Source organism: Myodes glareolus, chromosome 6, assembly GCF_982192425.1.
Source record: "Myodes glareolus chromosome 6, mMyoGla1.1, whole genome shotgun sequence".
Classification (NCBI taxonomy): Eukaryota; Metazoa; Chordata; class Mammalia; order Rodentia; family Cricetidae; genus Myodes; species Myodes glareolus.
This window is the reverse complement of record NC_142031.1, coordinates 22,013,565-22,032,744: the sequence shown is the minus strand read 5'-3', so window position 1 is coordinate 22,032,744 and position 19,180 is coordinate 22,013,565. Positions and strand designations below refer to the sequence as shown.

At 46.2% G+C, this 19,180-nt stretch overlaps 1 protein-coding gene across 1 annotated transcript in view; it reads left to right on the top strand.

Moving 5' to 3' along the window:
* Txnrd3 (thioredoxin reductase 3) overlaps window positions 1-19,180 on the top strand; it is a 38,783-nt gene that overhangs the window by 13,011 nt on the left and 6,592 nt on the right. The window contains exons 6-13 of the mRNA XM_048416626.3: window positions 1,841-1,960; window positions 7,213-7,355; window positions 8,761-8,876; window positions 10,503-10,728; window positions 12,167-12,259; window positions 15,976-16,052; window positions 16,503-16,659; window positions 18,833-18,940. Of these exons, the coding sequence (XP_048272583.2) occupies window positions 1,841-1,960; window positions 7,213-7,355; window positions 8,761-8,876; window positions 10,503-10,728; window positions 12,167-12,259; window positions 15,976-16,052; window positions 16,503-16,659; window positions 18,833-18,940 (1,040 nt within the window). The remainder of the gene's footprint in view (window positions 1-1,840; window positions 1,961-7,212; window positions 7,356-8,760; window positions 8,877-10,502; window positions 10,729-12,166; window positions 12,260-15,975; window positions 16,053-16,502; window positions 16,660-18,832; window positions 18,941-19,180) is intronic.

Here is a 19,180-nt window from a genome sequence, read left to right as displayed (position 1 = left end):
GGGAATTGAACCTGGGTCCTTTGGAAGAATAGCCAATGCTCCTAACTGTTGAGCTATCTCTTCAGCTCTTACCCTATGCTTTTACAGGTAGCTTCTTTCCTGTAACTTCATGTAACCCTGCCTGGTCTCAGGAGTGCGAGTCATCCAATGATGCAGACTCGGCTAATGAACGTGCAAACAGTACAGCTTTACAAAAAGAAAGGCAGTTCCAGGACCAGCACCTGCACTTCTGCTGCAGATTTTGCATGCATGCACCAGTCCTTTCACATTGTTGCAGGCACAGTGCATATGCTGTGTCCTGTTCACTTTCTGTTTTTGCTTAGTCTCACAGCTGGGCTTGATGGCTGGATAGTGCCTGAAGAGCGATCCGAATTGGTCTTATTAAATAAAAACCCAGAGCCAGGTACCAGGGTGAAAACGGAAAGATCAGAGAAACAGAGGAACAGCCATAGTCACCTCTTACCTCTCTGAATCCTCAGACTGAAAAGCCTGAGATCCTGTCTGTACCCTGCCTTAATGCTTCCTCTCTGTCTGTACAGACCTCTAGACCTCTATGGTTAACTAGTGGCTAGCTCTACCCTCTGATTTCCAGGCAAGCTTTATTTGTCAGAGCACAAACAAAATATTACAGTTTGTGGCTGCTGTTGTCAGTGTCCACCATCATTACCCTTTGATTGCACGAGAAGCACACATGTCCTGGCCATATACCAATGCTGTGTGCTGCAGGGCCGCATGCTCACCTTGCCATGTGGGGCTTTCCCCTTCTTCTCAGTAACATAGAACACACATAGATTTTGTGCAGAATGTTTATTTATGCTTCAAGTGCATTCTTTTGTCGCTGGTCTGCTTCCTGGAAGCCTGCCAACTGGTTGTCTCTGTTTTATTGGTTTTGGGTTGGCTTTGTCAGTTTGGAGCAGGGAACAGGGAAGGGAAGCTTGGGTCCTGACACGTTAGGCCTCATCATCTGGAAGGCCACACATGGTCTCTGGATCCTGGCACTCGCTCTGACCCCTTCTCATGGTCACTGCTATTGCTAGCTTTGGCTGCTGCTCTCACCTTTTTTACTCTTCTCTCCCAACCGTGTTTTCATTGCTCTATGGTCTATTTTCTGAACCCAGCCCGACTGTGCTTTCTCATTCTTCCCAGAACCCTGATAGGTAAAGTAAGTATGGAAAAAGCAGCACCCCCACAAAACAAAAACAAAAACACTGTTTGAAATTCAAGCTAATTCAAAGGCCTTAGCCTAGACTTCCCAGTGTATAGCAGCACACCTTGCCTGTTCTTTGACTTGTCTGGGTGTATACCTTTGATGTTTTTCCTCCTCCTACCTCTTCCCTGTTTTCTTCCTCTCCTATCCAAAAAGATCCCGCTAGTCTGTGCACTGGAAGGGACTACCATTGGAGAGAATTCCTTACATGGTTCCCGCAAAGAGGCCCACAGGCCTGGCCTGTTCTGTGTAGGTCACATTCAGAGTTGGTACTACCAGGAAGCTTTTGTAGGCTGACAGTTGGCTCAAAGGCGTGAGAGTTAAGGAGAGGCTAGAAGCTCCACAGGTACAACACTTATCTCATTAGCTAAGGTGTCTTTTGTCCTTCGAGCCTCAGATGCAAGTGCAATCTTGTCTCCAGAGCTCTTCATATAGGCCCATATTTTCACTCATTATTGGGTCTTCTCTGCAGATTGCAAATTAAGTTGACTTTGCCAGTTGTGCCTCATTTGGAGGATAAAAGTTGTCCCTGTCACTGCCAACACATCATTTTTACATGTTTTAGTAACCCCACATTGATGTGAGAAACCTCATACAAGCACATGGGAATGTTGACTATTGCTTTCTTTTCAGGCCTTGGTGGCACCTGTGTAAATGTGGGCTGTATTCCTAAGAAGCTGATGCACCAGGCAGCCCTCCTGGGGCAGGCCTTGCAGGACTCGAGGAAGTTTGGCTGGGAGTATAACCAGAAGGGTGAGTGGGGGCTGGAAAACCCAGACAGGCTGAGTCCACGACTCCGCAGCTGCTTCTGACACTCAACTCATTCCTAAGGCGTGACCACTCTGCCCACCAGCTGCAGAGGCCACAACGCCGGCCCCTGTCCTGGGACTTCGACCTAGAGACAAAACTTGAGCAAGTCCAGCAAAAGGTGAAAGGCAGAGATGGCCATTTCCATTTTTTCCCGTGTGAAAAAAATAGAATGAAAGTTTGTTGTAGTGGTTGTTGGTGGCGTTAAGCATCTTGATTGAGTTCCATTCCCGTTTGCTGTTGGGGCTCCACCATGCAAGATAAGGACCACAGATCCCACCCAGAAGCAGCAGAATCTCTGTATAACACTTGAGGGATACCTGACGCCCCCTGCAGCAACAGAGGAGCACCAAGAAAAGCTTTGAGGATGCAGTAACCCCTTGACTTAGGCTATGTTAACCACCCTTCCCCTTTTTCTTTTGAGACAAGGTCTTGTTCACTATGTACCCCAGCTGGGATTTGAACTCCTAGGCTCAAGTGATCCTCTTACCTCTACCTCCTGAGCAATTGGAATGACAGGCATGCACAACTGTGCATTCAAGCTGCATCTTAAAAGTCACAGAGGAGGAGGACATTAGGACCAGAAGCGGGTTGACCAGAACTGCAGATGTGAGAAAATACAGTCTATTGGGAGCGGGTAAGGTGAAGATGGTGGAAGGGGTGACCTTAGAGAGCTAAGCAGTTAGACTTTATCCCAGAGTCTTTAAGCTCAGGCAGGAGAGGCCAAGGCTGTAGTTTAGAGTCCAGATCTTTCTGGAAGCACTAAGGAATTTGGGAAGAGGAGGGAGAGATGAGACGAGAAATGCAAAGACCTGAGCAAAGATACTGGGCTGAGAGTGGGCGATGGGTTTAGGGAGGCTGGTGATGCAGATGTGACGGGCTGTGGTGACCAGAAGAATGCAGAGGTGGAGAGTCTTCATGGTGGCTGTGTCAGGAGACCTTGTGGAGAGTTTATCTCTCTCCAGAGACCTTGATGCAGATGTGGGTAGTGCCAGTCTAGAGTACTGCAGGTGACTGACAGCCATAAACCCAGCAGATTACCTAAGGTGGAGGAGAGAGGCAGGCTTTAGGTTGCACACTGGGTGTGGGCTGTGGCTTACTGAGATGGACAACACAGGCAGGCTTAGTTAGTTGCTGGGTTTAGCTGAGTAATAACAGTTAGTAGCTGAGACTAGTCGCATTTCACCAGGCCACTCACTGAAGGGTATTAATGTAGGACCTGGTGGTTGTAGATGGAATCAAGTTTCTTTACTTGTGGGTTGGTGTCTGGGTGGGATTTCTGTATTTAAGAATACTCCTCCATGAATCCTTATGTTGTTTCACATTCTACTGAAAGCATCTGCAGAACGTCCTAGAAGGTTAGCTCTCCGGGGAAGGGTTGTCTGGAGAGAGAGCTGAGCAAGAGCTGTGAAGCAGAGTCACAGCATATGGTGACAAAGTAGGAACTGGGGCTGTGGATTGACAAGACTAGGAAACGGGAGGCTTGGGTATTTTAAGACTCAAGGAAAGTTGAGACTGAAGTAACTATAATGCTAAATGAATCTAAGAACAAAAAAGTGCATCTTGTGGAGGTGACCCAAGTGACAAGTGTGAGTGTCTTAAAGGAATGTGTGTCACTTCTGAGGGCTCACAGTAGGTAGCAAGAGGAATCCTGGTCAGGGAAGTACAGTGGCAACCCCTAGGGTTTACATGGTGACCTGAAGCCATTTAATAAAATCTCACACCTACTGTGCTTTAAAAAACTCTGTAAGGCTAACATAAGAAATTTCTTTTCAGGGTGAAGAGTGGAAAGGAAAGATTTATTGGAGAGCATGATTCTGTGTTAAGTATGAGTTGGAGCTACCCAGTGCACGACTGCAGTGCTCTAGAGTCATGTAGTGCATGTGCACAGTGCCCCGTGCACAGCTCTAGTGCCCCGGAGCCTCGCCGTGCACAGCTCTAGTGCCCCAGAGTCACCCCGTGCACAGCTCTAGTGTCTTAGAGCCACCCCGTGCACAGCTGTAGTGTCCCGGAGCCACCCTGTACATGGCTGTAATGCCCCGGAGCCACCCTGTGCATGGCTGTAATGCCCCGGAGCCACCCTGTGCATGGTGCTAGTGCCCTGAAGCCATCCCGTGCTTGGCTGTAGTGCCCCGGAGCCACCCCGTGCATGGCTGTAGTGCCCCAGAGCCACCCCGTGCACAGCTCTAGTGCCCTGGAGCCACCCCATGTACAGCTGTAGTGCCCCTGGCCACTGCACAGGGAAGAAAGGACATACACTTGGAAAGGGTTAATGGGAAAGGTCTAACTTTATGATGTGATATATCTAGGACTTATAAAAGATTGAGCTTAGCAATATTAGAATTAATTAGTTCAGTTAGTGTGAAAATCACATTTCTTACTTGCCAGCCATAACAAGCTAAAAATATAGTGAAAAATGACAAAAATGATGAGATGCCTTGGAGCAAAGCTAGCGGTGTACACGGGAAGACTGTTAGTGCACACCAAAAGGAACTGCGAATTAGAGGGGTTGTCTCAATATTGTGAAGAGGCCGTATCGCGGGATTAGCTCATAACTATGCAGACCCAGCACAATCTGAGAATTTATTTTCCCCCTTTAAAGCTCAAAAGTGATCATTTTAAAGTTTATATTGGAAAATAAACCTGCGAGACTAGCTGAGCTTTCTCTGAACAGAGGGTGACTTTTTTCATCCATTTTAACAGTGAAGGAATAGACACGGGGTGGATCACAGCCAGGCCCTAGATTTGGCCAGTTGGTCTTCTGAGAAGCTCAGGGGATCTGGGACTTGGCTATTCGCAGGACGTGCAGGCTGATGCACAGCCATGTTTGGGACTCCAGCTTTTTATAGTAAAGGTTGTTTGGCTTGTGAAGAGAGTGGACAGAACCACTGCAGTCAAAGTTCCGCAGAGGCTGGAAGGAAAGAGGGTATGCAGTAACGGAAGTGACCTCTCCAGGCTGCCAAACCCTAGAGCTTATCCTGGTGCCACGGGAAGGCCCAATGGCCACACTGGCTGTGCTCGGGGCTGGAGAGGGGCTTTCTAAGAGAAAGAGATGGGACCCCACCCCTCAATTGTGGTTTGTTTTCTAGACTCACCCAATTATGACCAGATTCCCCAGACAGGCTCTTGTGTCTTGTGAATGTGGAGCCACACAGCCGTGCGTGTGAGCCTCCAGGTCAGCATCCATAGGCAGGACGTAGTCCCGCCTGGAAGAGGCGGGTGGAGTCTCATGCCAGAAAGAACTGGACAATAGTGTGAGGGGAAAGGCAACTCTGAGGTCAAGTCATTTATTATAAAGAAATCTAAGGACCTGGTAGAGGACTTGCCTAGTGTGCACGAGGCCCCAGGTTCCATCCCCAACACTGAGAAAACAAACAAACCAAAACTTACTATCATGAAAGCATCTCACAGGGAGCCAAATGGGAGTGGAAGTGAGCAAGGCTGGCCAGGCAAGTGGACTGTGGTCAATGACTGACACTGTCCGCTGGCTGAACTGTCCTGGCTCTACCTAGATAGAAGTGCTGGTGTTCAGCAGGGTATGGACTCAGACAGGAGGGAGTGTCAGCAGATGGCGCCCTCTAGTGTTACAGTTCTTGGGTGGTGCCCTGAACAGGGTAGGATTAGGAGGTGGGGATTCCTCAGCCCTAGGCAGGATGGGTACCTGGTGCAGATTGCTGTGACAGCTACAGCTCACAGTTCCACAGGCAGCTCTGACTCTTCAGGAGTCATTGCTACCTCTGCCCCTTGTCAAGTGCGCTGGTGGTTTCCAGAGGCTTAACCTTGGCCTCTAGTTGTATGTCCCATGCAGAACAGCCCCCTTGCTGCCAAGGCCCTGCAATTCTGTTGGCTGGCCTTCTGACTGCTTTCCACACTCCACCTCTGCTGCAGCTGTTATGGCAGTGGCTGCCTCACAGTCTGTTGTCCCTGCTGCTGTTTTCGGCTCAGGCTGCTCTACTAAAAATAAGCAAAGACGACACTTTGGGATAAGTGTTTTACTTGGCCTAATATTGCAACCCAGGGGATGCAGAGCAGTTTTGCTTTGTTTTTTGTTTTCGTTTTTTGTTTTTTTTCCAATGATTCACTGTGTGAGAGATGTCTTCGTTAGGGTTTCTATTGCTGTGAAGAGACAGCATGACCATGGCAACTCTTATAAAGGAGAACATTGGGGTGACTCGCATACAGTTCAGAGTTTTAGTCCATTACCATCATGGTGGGAAGCAAGGCAGCATGCAGGCAGACATGGTGCTGGAGAAGGAACCGAGGGTTTTTACATCTTGCTCTGCAGGCAACAGGGAGTGGACTGAGAAACCGGGCATGGCTTGGACGTACATGAGACCTCAAAGCCCATCTCCACGGTGACACACTTCCTCCAGCCAGGCTATACCTACTGCAACAAAACCACACCTCCCAATAGATCCACTCTCTTCGGGGGCCATTATCTTCCAAACCACCACAGGGGACAGTCTTTATGTCCAAAGGAAGGGCAGTGCCACCACAACTTTTCTTGCAAAGGAAGGTTTCTGTTAGCATTGGTCACAGTCACACTATTGTCCCTTTTAACGCTCTGCACAGCAGTCTCTCTGCTGGGCCACCAGAGGGAGCACTCCCACCCTGGCCTGGGAAAGTGTTCACCAAGGCGGTGACAACGGAAAATCCAGTGCAAACTAAGTCAGCCCTGGACGGAACATGGACAGAGAAGCACAGCTTGTATTGTGAATGTCTTACACTGATTTTAACAGTGTTGTGCAGTGCTCAACACGTGCCCTAGGGGAAGGTGGGTTTCTTTGTCCCTCTCAACCTCCTGGTGTAAGAAGGGTTTCTGAGAGGCAGAATGACCCTCCCCTTGCGTGGTGGCCATTGCCCTGTGGGGTGTGCACCTCTCTGTGGCTTTTTCCCTTTTTTCTTCTCAGAACTCCGTCTTCTTCCACACTTTGTAATGTGAAACGGGAAGAAAAAAGCATAGCAGATACAGGAAAGATTTAAGCTACATCATGTTCTTGTTTTTAAGCCAGTGGTGTGGCTCATGCGTAGTCACATGTAATCTGCTTGTGTGTGATGGTATCACACATGATCCCAGGAGGCAGGAACATCACGAGTTCAAGGCCAGCCTGGGCAGCAGAGAAACACCCTGTTTCAAAAATGAAAGAAACATCAGCAACAAAATTTTACTGTGTCCCTTCACCCTGGTTGTTTTCCAGTAAAACACAACTGGGAAGTCATGACAGAAGCAATTCAGAACCACATTAGCTCCTTGAACTGGGGCTACCGGCTGACCCTTCGGGAGAAAGGCGTGGCCTACGTCAACTCCTATGGGGAGTTTGTCGAGCTGCACAAAATCAAGGTACTACCTGGATTCTCCTGATTCCTTGTCTCCCATTCTGTATACTTGGCCTTGGGCATTCCATGTTGCACATTAAATACAATAGCTGGCGTGTCACACAACACGTGGCCTCACATATGTGCTTTTCACACCACTGTATGTTGATTACATGCCAAGATAAATTATAGCACGCACATTTTAAAGAACTCTTAATTTAAAGGTATTGTTTGCCTTTCATTTCAATGTTATTCAAAATATTTAAATAGCTTGAAGTGCACAAGACTAAAGTATTTAGCAGTGGGGAGCTTTTGGAAAATGAAAATGTAACCTTCAATCTGCAGTGTCCAGTAGGGGCTGCTCTACAAGGTTATGCATGTGATGTTTATATACCATGAATCTCTGTAAGGAAATGAGGTCATTTGAATGACCACCATTTTAAATTGTAATTAGGAAGGACATCAAGCATTGCCCTCCATGGATCCATGTGCAATTAGTATCACCATCGACACATCTGGATAGTTTTGTACTTTTTGCAAACACAGCACGAGATAATCTTGACAGGATCGGTTGTTAGACCAGCTGAGACAGGTGAGGGCTGGTCAGCTTGATGTTGTTCTTCAATCCCTCCAGACTCTGTAGCAACATGAGTTAGTTCGTTTCTCAACCTGTCCAGGGCCTGGCAGATGGCTGAGTTGCCCTGCCCACCTGGCCTCCCCTGGGGCCCTCTTGTCCTTCATGGCCAGCCCAGAGCTTTTTCAATCCCGCCTACCCTCACTTGTCTGCTTCACAACTGTCCTAAGGAGCCACTGGCTCGGTGCCACCTTCCAGCTGGTCATGACATCCACTTGTTTAATCACCATCATTGGCATTGCAATTTCTTACCTGGAAATGCATTTTGAATTATTCATACAATCACAAAATAACCGATAACTCTTGCAGGCTCTCCTTAGCTGAAGATCTGTGGTGTGGTATGTGAGAACCTTTAGTTCTAGCTTCAGCCTCCCTTCCAAGCTTACACTCCCAGGTCATTCAGGGCAGGAGTGCAAGCAGGAGCAGAGGCAGGAGCCACAGAAGAAAGCTGCTTACTGGCTTGCTCCCGGGGTCATGTTCAGCTAGCTTTCATATACAGCCTGCCCAGGGTGGTACCGCCTTCCCACTCAGTCATCAGATAAGGGGTGCAGCATAGACTTAGCCACACCATCTGATAGAGGCAGTCTTCTTGTCTCCAGGCCTTCTGTGAAGCCGTCCTAAACTCTGCCACCCCAGCCCCAGAGTGGGGCTGTGACCCCTGCGCTGTACCGACTTGAGCTGTCTGTGTGGTGCCAGTCACACAGCACTGTTGACTTTTGCATACCTGTCACTCCTGTGGAATGAGCCTGTGCGGGTGGTGATGAGACTGCTGAAGTTTATTTTCCTTCTTTTCAAGGCAACCAATAAGAAAGGACAGGAGACTTTTTACACTGCTTCAAAGTTTGTCATAGCAACAGGTGAAAGGCCACGGTACTTGGGAGTCCAAGGAGATAAGGAGTACTGTATTACGAGGTAAGAGTAGACAGACTATTTCACCTTCACTGCATTGTGTGTGTTAATGTTCCCATTTCAAATACTCCTTGTCTTATTTCACGAAGATTTTGAATTCATGATAGAAGTATACATGGCACAAGAAGCCCAAGTTAACATAATAAAACAAAGAGATGTAAGGTCACGCAGAACCCACGTAGAAGCCATGCTGTTTCTAGGTAATTGCCGGAAGAGACCGAAGCAAAGATGCAAGGCCGACTAGCTGTGAGATCACATGGCCAAGGGTAGGGATGAGTTAGCTGCTCAAGGGCAGCGCTGCTCTTCCTACACTGCAAATTCACACTGCAAATTCACACCAGTGTTCTCCAGGTGTCCTGCAGGGACTTCAGCCTGTGAAGGAGGTGTGTGTTGAGGAAATAGGTTTTCTTCAGGTCCACACATACCGCACATAGCCATATACACTATGCATACCTCACACACTGTACACATCCATGCAAACTGCACACACCAACACCATACAAATCACATATAACTCATGCACCATACATCTGCATACAGCACAATATCATACTTAATGCACATACCTTATACACAGTACATACTACATATACCACATACTATCTATATCTCATATACCTTACACATCCATGCATACCACACACCACACATATATATATATACCTCACACACTGTACACATCCACGCATACCACACACCACACATACCACACACATCATACACACTAGACATATCTCTTACACTGTACACATCCATACATACCACTCATCACACATACCACACATCTCATAGATGATACAATCCACACATACCCCATCCTACACATTGCTTATATACTACATGCCACACACTATAAAATTTCTCATGCCACACATGTTCGCACACACACAACACACATACACACACACACACTGCACATACCTCATATGCCATACACATCCACATAATACACAGTGCCCCTGTGAAACAAAATACTTTCCTTTATATTTTATTTTATTATTCTTATTTATTTATTTATTTTGGATTTTTAAGACAGGGTTTCTCTGTATAACAGCCTTAGATCTCCTGGAACTTGCTTTGTAGATCAGGCTGGCTTTGAACTTACAGAGAACGACCTGCCTCTGCCTTCTGAGTGCTGGGATTAAAGGCGTGTACCACCACCCTGGCTCTATTTTAATTTTTTAAATTAATTTATTTTTATTTTATGTACTGAGTTTGCCTGCTTGTGTTTCTGGGCACCACATATGTGCAGTACCCACAGAAGCCATAAGAGGGCATCAGATCTTCTGGAACGAGAGTTAGAGTTGGCTGTTTGCTACCGTATGGGTGCTGTGAACTGAACCCTGGTCCTTTGCAAGAATAGACAGTGCACTTAACCACTGAGCCATCTCTTCAGGCCCTCTGTTTTGTTTTTTAAATAATTTGCTTGTGATCTTACTTGATTTTGAATGCACTGACTCATGTCTTTTCCACGTCCTCTCAAGTAGCCCTGACTCGAAGCTTCTAGAAGCTATTGTGTTCTTCTAGTGTCTCCACTCAGGCACTGAATTGCCTTTCCAACCAAAGATCAGCACACACTGAAACCCATCTTGTGATTACAGCCTGCCCTGTTCGTCTTGTCTCTTTCAGTGACGACCTCTTCTCTCTGCCGTACTGCCCTGGGCGCACGCTAGTCATAGGCGCCTCCTATGTCGGTCTGGAGTGCGCGGGGTTCCTGGCTGGCTTGGGGTTAGACGTGACAGTTATGGTACGCTCTGTCCTTCTTCGTGGCTTTGATCAAGAAATGGCAGAGAAGGTGGGATCCTACCTGGAGCAACAAGGTGTCAAGTTCCAGAGGAAATTCACTCCTATTTTGGCAAGTCTGGGCAGCGTGGATCCTTTTGCTGCCTTTTTAAAGTATTTTTTAAAGTTTTACCCTCTTTCATTTCATTTGATAAACTAGTCTGCACACACTCACACAGTGCTGAAGGTGACGTGTCTACCCCAGGTCTGCACACACTCACACAGTGCTGAAGGTGACGTGTCTACTCCAGGTCTGCACACACTCACACAGTGCTGAAGGTGACATGTCTACCCCAGGTCTGCACACACTCACACAGTGCTGAAGGTGACGTGTCTACCCCAGGTCTGCACACACTCACACAGTGCTGAAGGTGACGTGTCTGTCCCACGTCTGCAAACATACCCACCCCGTGATCTTCTCAAGTGATCCCTGTGATCTTCTCAAGGCTGTGACATCTTCAGCCTTCTGTCTTCTCGTCAGCTTTCATCCTCAGACAAAGTGGTCCTGCATGCCTCCTGACTGAGTCCCCATCGTTCCTTTCCTTTACAAACACCCTCTGCGCACCACCTCTGATTTGTTGCCTGTTTCACACCCATTTTTCACTCCTTCTTAAGCTGCTTTTCAGGAATCCCAGTGGTCATAGCTGTGTCCATACACTACACCAGTGGTCATATCTGTGTCCATACACTACACCAGTGGTCATATCTGTGTCCATACACTACACCAGTGGTCATATCTGTGTCCATACACTACACCAGTGGTCATATCTGTGTCCATACACTACACCAGTGGTCATATCTGTGTCCATACACTACACCAGTGGTCATATCTGTGTCCATACACTACACCAGTGGTCATAGCTGTGTCCATACACTACAGGCCTCTGCTGCACGCAGCGTTATGTCTCCTCTGCCAAGCGCTCGCTGTTCTGCTGATGAGGCCCCAGCATGTGCCTCCCTATTCAGTGTGCTCAGCCAGCAGATGCTGGTGCCCATTTGTTTTTGTCTGCATCTTTCTTCACCACCCTGTATGTTTCATGAATGATTTCTGTGGCTGGTGGCTGTAAGTTTTGTGTGAGTGTGCAGAGCACTCATATTAACAGCTTCCGTTAGGTGTCTCCTGAGCCCCACGCTCATTCAGAAAGGCCCATAGACAGCACTGCACTTCAGATGTGACAAGGTAACACCCAAATACTGTGCTTCCCACTTAGACCCCGTTAATCTTCCTGACTCACCCAATAAGTGGAACCACTTAGTAAGTCAACACCTGGAAGCATCTGTTCCTTTTTTTTTTTTTTTTGGTGGGGGCTCCAATCTCAGTGAATCCTCGATTTTGTTCTAACTGCAAAGTGTAGAACATGGATGTTTTCTTTCTCTGCTTAGTCCAGAGATCTCTGTTGTGCTCAAACACACACGTGATCATCACCCTGTAAGCACCCCCATACATGAGTATCCTTTGGTTAGCGTGTTCTCTGTCATGTTAGAGCCAGTACCTCGTGTGTCCTTACTAGGTTCAACAAATGGAAAAAGGCTCACCTGGAGTACTGAAAGTTGTGGCTAAGTCCACAGAAGGACCGGAAACAGTTGAAGGGACATACAACACGGTGAGTGTGTGTGGTGAACGCTCTTGAAAATGGTGGAGGAAGGTGCTGGGAAATGACAGTAGGTTTACTGTTTCCAGTTCTTTGTAAGAGGAGACAGCAGCTATGATCGGGGGGCTGCCATGACACTCATGTTCAGTGACGTGTAAAGAATTCTCTGGTGAAGTGTACACATGCGCTACTGTCCACAGAGTTCTGGAAGTCAACATCCAAACTTCATTGGTCTCTTGTTCTGGAGAATAAGATATTTCATGTATAAGTTTACTTAGAAAACTTTCTGGTAAAGATCAAGTGTATTTTATAAACAAATAAATCAAGCTTTCCTTTTCAGAGACAAACAATTCCCAATTCTTGAACCAGTGTGAAAAACCAGAGAGACTGAGGTGCCATAGGGTCTCTCAGCTACAGTCTTAGTAGAGACTTTACAGCTGCTATGTAATCTTTCTGTGTGTGCATTATATAAATATCTAAAAACTAAACACGTGTGTAGGAAGGAACAAGCAAATTAAAAGGGCATACCCAAGCCAGAAGACACTCACCAACTAAGGCTTTGCTTAGTGTCACATGGTGTGCACAGATGGTGGCTATTGATGTGTTTAGTGGTCCAGGAACATGGTATGTCAGTCTAGGAGCTGAGATCTTAGTGGCTCCCGCAGAGGTCGCATAGGCTTCTAGTAAATGGCTTTTTTCCTGGGTGCTGTGTATTACATGGTCACAAGTAGTTTCTTTGTGTGTGTAAAATTGTCATTGTGTATATTTTTTCCAGTTTGTAATTAATTAATATTTTCACAGCCTGTCACATTTTCAACTCCCTCCCTCTTCTCCTCCCAGTTCCTCCCCCAACCTGTTCTTTCTCCCTCTATTACTCCTCCTTTCTCCTCAGAAAAGGGGAGGCCTCTTATGGGTGTCAGCCAGTCATGGTGTATCAAGTTGCAGTGAGACTAGACACCACCCCTCCTATTGGGTTTTGGGTGCCAACTTTGCCTCTGTGGCAAAGTACGTGTGTGGCCTCTGGAGTTATGGGTACCTGTCTGATCTCTGGGATTCCTAGTAGGGCATGGCCTCTGGTACAGCAGAAGTTTTCTGCTGAGGTAGTGGGCCGGAATATGGAGTCCAGAGAAGGGGGTACAGTCTGGGGTTGTTGGGCCAGGTTTAGGGAGTATTAGCTGGTTGTATATAGTATCTTGCCTGGGGTTCCTAGGACCCACCTGGCCTCTGGTAAGGAAGCTAGAGTTGTGAGCTATAGATTTCTTTTTGTCTTTTCCCTGTGCCCACTGTATAAAAATGATAATTTTGTGAGGTTTTTAAATTATTTGTGTAACTCTTTCCTGAAACCCTTATCTTACATCGCTTTGGATTTTCTGTGTGTACAGTCATATTCTCTGGCAGGAAGAGCAGTTTTGTCTCCTATCAGCTGTAAGTGATGCTTAGTTTTGTCAATTTGACTCAGACTAGAGACATCCAGGAAGTAGGGACCTCAACAGAGGAATGGAGGACTCTTCTCTATCAGGCTGGTGTGTGGTCTTGTCCTTGGTTGTTTGCCTGACTGAAGTGGAAGGGCCACTCTCCACACACACTGTGCTGCCCCAGGCAGGAAGAAACATGAAAGTAGGCTGAACAGGAACCAGGGAGCAGCTTCCTCTGTGGTTTCTGCCTCTGCTTCTGTTTGAATTCCTGCCCTGACTTCCCAGAGTGATGAACTATGACCCAGAAGTGTAAGTTGGAATAAACGCTTTTCTCCCAAGTTGGTAGGCCAATATTTATCAAAGCCACAGAAAGCCACCTAGAACAACATACTAGCCAGGACCCCAGTGCAAGATTTACATGCAGGGTGACAGCTTGTGACTCACCTTGTTCTCTGTAGCAAAAGGCAGGTTTGAAAGTGAAACTCTCCACGGTGCGCTGGTGGGCAATCAAGGACATTCTATTTTTTGTTTGATAAGTGTTTCTTCCTTTTGCTCACCTTGTTTTGTTTCTTTATTTTAAAATTAAGCATAGATGTTCAGTTGTAACTATTTCTGCAGCTATTGGGAAGCACTGGTTTCTTTTAAACTTGTCAAGGTGTTGAATGACTTCCTAATCATCAGCCAGCTTTGGATTCTATTGATTCAGTTCAGTGATTTCAATTTAATTGTTTAGAATTTAAATATCTATAGTTACGAGTCATGTTGGTATATAGCACGTGTGGTATATGAGTGTGTGTGTACACGTGGGTGTTTGTGTGTAGATGCATTTGTATGTCTGTTTGAGTCAGTCTCTCACTAAATAGACAAGGCTGGCTTTAAACTCATTATGTAGTTCAGGTTGGCCTTAAACTCAGTGGTCGCCCTGCATTAGTCTCCTAAGTGCTGGGATAACTGTGTGTGTCGTCACACCAGGCTTTGGCTTGTAATTGTCTTTTACATCTTAAACATTTTAGGCTTAACTGTTAAGATTATTCTGGTTCATGAAAGATATTGATAGTGTGTCCCCCACATCTTACATAATATTAGGATTGGATTTTTGTGCTTGTGGAATTTACTGATAGAACGAACCGTCTAAATTTAAATTGTCTAGGGGAATGTGTGAACACATTTTTAAAAAAGAAATAGTTCCTTTTGATTTATTAGTTCTTCTTTTAGGAATTAGTACATTTCAGCTAAGATTTCCAACACACTACTATACAGTTGCTCATATATAGCTTACAGTTAGATGATCATTTTTGGCACATGCATGTGCTGAAACAGGCACACTCTTTAGAGAAGCGGAACATGTCTGTGAGTCCAGAAAGCTCGCTGGTCTTCCTGGTCCCCAGTCACCCTGCTTGGTTCTGTCACCACAGACTTCATATCACACTATCATACTGTGGCATTTGCACCTCACTGTCTGGCATGGTATGTCGAGGTGGCATTTCTAGGGCCACTGGTGCTGTGTGTATTTATAATTGGGCTAGGCATTGCATGGCTGTTGATACAGTTCCCTGTGTGTGGTTTGGGTTTAAGGCAAGGCATGGCATATGAGTGAAAAGAGCGTGAGACAGGGCCGAGGTCCCACAATTCCCTGAGAAGGCCTGATCCTAGTGACCTCACTTCCTCTCCATGACCCCACTTCTCAAAGCTTCTTCAGCTCCCAGGGGCACCACAGGCTGGGATCAACTCTTTAACAGAAGAGCCGTTGGAAAACGTTTGTCTAAGCCATAGTAAGGACACAGGAGAGGTCATAACTCAAGCTTATATGGGCTTCCTGTGTGAAATTGGTGTTATGGTTAAGGCTAGACGGACTCCAGAATTGCCTAGGAGATGGATCTCTGGCCATGCTTGGGGGATTACCTTGATTGTGTTAATTGAGATGGAAGGACTTGCTCACTGTGGACTGTAACATTCCATGGCTGGCACCTTGCCCTTTCATAAACCGTGAAAGGGAGCTGAGCAGCCTATGTGTCCATCACTGTTTTCCTGATTGTGGATGTGCTATGACCAGCTGCTGCGAGCCTGAAGCCTTGACTTCCCCACTGTGAACTGTGGCTCCTTTAAAAGGCCTTTGTTGGGCTATTTTATCACAGAGAAGAAACCGAGGTTGTTGCTAAGCCATGTCTTTCAAGGATTCCATCAAATTCACGGGTACAGGCTGCTTATAATTTTTCATCATTATCCTTTTAATGCCTCCAGCATCTGTAATGGTGTATCCCTTGTCATTCTCATGGGGATAATTTATGCCTCTGGTCTCTTCTCTAAATGCAGGTTTTGTTAGCAATTGGTCGTGACTCCTGTACAAGGAAAATAGGGCTGGAGAAGATCGGGGTCAAAATCAATGAGAAGTAAGTGTAGGGTCGTGGCTCTGTTCCTGCACATAACCCCATAAGACTCTAACTTGCCAAGATAGAGCATTCTGATGCCTCAAATTTCTCACCAACTGATGATGCCAACTGGTATTAATTTCTGGATCAGCCAGTAGGGACTCTTAGCCTTAAAGAGCTCATGAAATCAGTAGCAATCCAGAAACATATTCATAGAAGTATGTTCTCCCCCTGTCTGTAATTTAGAGTGTAATTTGACGTCTTCCATGAGTCAAAGAGAGAACTTCTGGACCCTGAAGATTGTGGGGAAAGTGAAAGCTTCAGACCTGCAGGAAGCATGGGCTGAGCTGATGTCTTCTAGGTCACTGGACACCTCGGTGCCCAGGCTGTGGAAGCTTCATGTTGCTGATCTTCATGGTGCCAGTCAGCAGTCCAGATATTCAGTGTGTGTTTTCCTCCTCACTCTACCAGGACTGGCAAAATACCAGTAAATGATGTGGAACAGACCAACATTCCTCATGTGTATGCTATTGGGGACATACTGGAGGGCAAACCAGAGCTCACGCCTGTTGCCATACAGGCAGGCAAGCTGCTAGCTAGAAGACTCTTTGGGGCCTCTTTGGAAAAGGTAAGCTTTTCCCTATTATTGACCTGTGTGTTTGTATCTATATGTGTCTGTGCATCTCTCTATGTATCTGGGTATATGTTTTTGTGTGTCTGTGCTTATGTCTTTGTATATGTGTGTGTATGTATCTCTCTGTATGTGTTTGCATGTATATGATGTGTATATGCATGTTTCTCTGTGTGTGTATCTCTCCCCCTCCCTCTTCCTCCTTCCCCCCTTTGTGTGAATATGTATATATCTTCTGTGTAAGGGTGAGTGTTTATGTGTGTCTATCTTTGTGCATGTCTGGGTATGTAGATTTATATGTCTACGTGTGTATATCTGTGTGTGTGTGTGTTTGAAGCTGAAGTCTGGGTCTCATGAATGTTAAGTAAGTATTTTACCACTGAACTTCACCCCCAGCCCTGAGATAGAATCTTGATCAAAATTTAGATTTTAAAATTAGTACAAATAACACTGATAGACTCATTTTCTAAATAAGAGTTCCTAGGGGTAATTTGCAGTTAAGTTACTATTGATTAAAGAGTTGATAAAACTCGTGTTTTTTGCATCCCTGGTCTGTCCTGTGATGGTGAAAGGTTACTGTGGGTCCAGCTCCAGGACTCATCAGGTGGGTGGAGGTTCAGGTAGCCCACAGATGACAGTCCACAGATGTGGTTGTGTGTCAGAGTGCTGTGAGCCAGTTGCCCCAGGACAGGGAATGATGCCTGAATTATCTGATGGACTGGAAACAGGTTTCATAAGTCCCCTGCAGTAGCTAACAGCAGAGAGTGCCCCTCCTGAGCAGGGGCTAGTCTTTTACACTGCCTGCTCGGTAAGCCCCATTCACTTGTGATTTCACTTTCATCTTCTGCAAGATGAAAACTGCTGCTCTGGACAGTGTGGTTTCTTGTCTTGGTGTTCCTTAGTGAGATATTTGGGATCTGGGTAATTCCACAGAGGAGGCAATGAGCTTTTCTAGTAGGTGTATCATCAGATAATAAATAACTCGAGGTTTGTGGGAATAGTAGTGTCCTCATGGGGTCTCTCCCTTGGTTGGAAAGTACTCTGTCAGTAGTACTGTAGGATACCATTGGCAGGGCTAGCAGGTGACGGGTGGTGACTCTTACTTTTGTGAGTTTGCATGTCCTCTCAGAGTACTTGGGGTATGACATGGGGAAGGTAGAAGGCCATATGTCCCCCAGCTTCATTTACAAAGACACCAGACAGCAAACGTACTGAGGTAGCTCCTACATGAACTTCTCTCCTAGATGCTCAGGTCTCTTGAACTGCGCTGCTCAGCCCATTCTCCTCTTGAAATAACTCTAGCTAGTATGCTTTTCTTTTCTCTGAGTCTTTTTGACGTGGTAGACATCAGTCTAATTTGTCTCTAGATGCTGGTGCTTTTGTAGCCATATCGACCCTTCTGCTGACTTCAGTTCGGATGGTGTCTTGAGAGCTCAACAGAAGTTCAGCAAAGTGGGGAGGTTGGACAGTGGTTAAATACTTGCCACCAAGTGTAAGGACCACAGTTGGGACCCCTCAAAACCTATGTGTGGTGGCTTACTTGTAATTCCAGCCTTGGAAAGTGGGCATGGGATCCCTAGAGCAAGCTGGCTAATAAGACTAACTGTATAGCCAGCTCTGGGTTTGACTAAGAGACCCTGCTTCATTTGATAAGGTGGAAGAGTTATGGAGGATGATTCCCGGCATCATCCTTGGACTTCTACATACACACACACAGGCATGTGTGCACACATGCACACATACATGCATGCGTGTACACACCTATCCACATACATGAAAAACATGCATACACAGGCCTGGGGAGTTGGCTCAGTGGTTAAGAGCACATAAAGCTCTTGGAGAGGACCCAGGCTTAATTCCTAGCACCCACATGGTGACTCACAACTGTTTGCAACTCCAGTTCCAGGGGATCCAATGCCCTCATCTGGCCTTTGAAGGAATCAGACACACATGTGGTTTACAACCATACTTTCAAGAAACTATCCACACAGAGAATGAAATAATAAGTAGATTTGGGGCACTCACCAGCACATTTAGACTCCTCCAGTCTTCCATCGGTTGACTCTTGTAACCATTCTTGATCTGACACAACCCATTTCCTTTTATGAACCCAAATTGTAGAAACTTGCTGGGAAGCAAGTCATAGGAGTGTTGTGTGTTTCTCTTCCAGTGTGATTATGTTAACATCCCAACCACGGTGTTCACACCTCTGGAATATGGCTGCTGTGGGCTGTCTGAAGAGAAAGCCATCGAAGTGTATAAAAAAGAGAATCTGGAAGTAAGAATCCTTTATGATCAACCATCTTTCCTTGAAGCCACTTTTTATGTTGTAGCTTTGCAAGTCCCTTTCACGTCAATGTTAGAGAAATCATCCTCCTATTTGGAGAATTTGAAGTGAATCTAAACTCTGTCTCACTCACTTTTGTGTGATCAAAAGGACACAGCTTTGGTGAGAGGGCAGTAGGGGGTGTGAATTAGGACTTTGGGGGTACAGGTAGGAAAGGCCCTCACCCCGTGT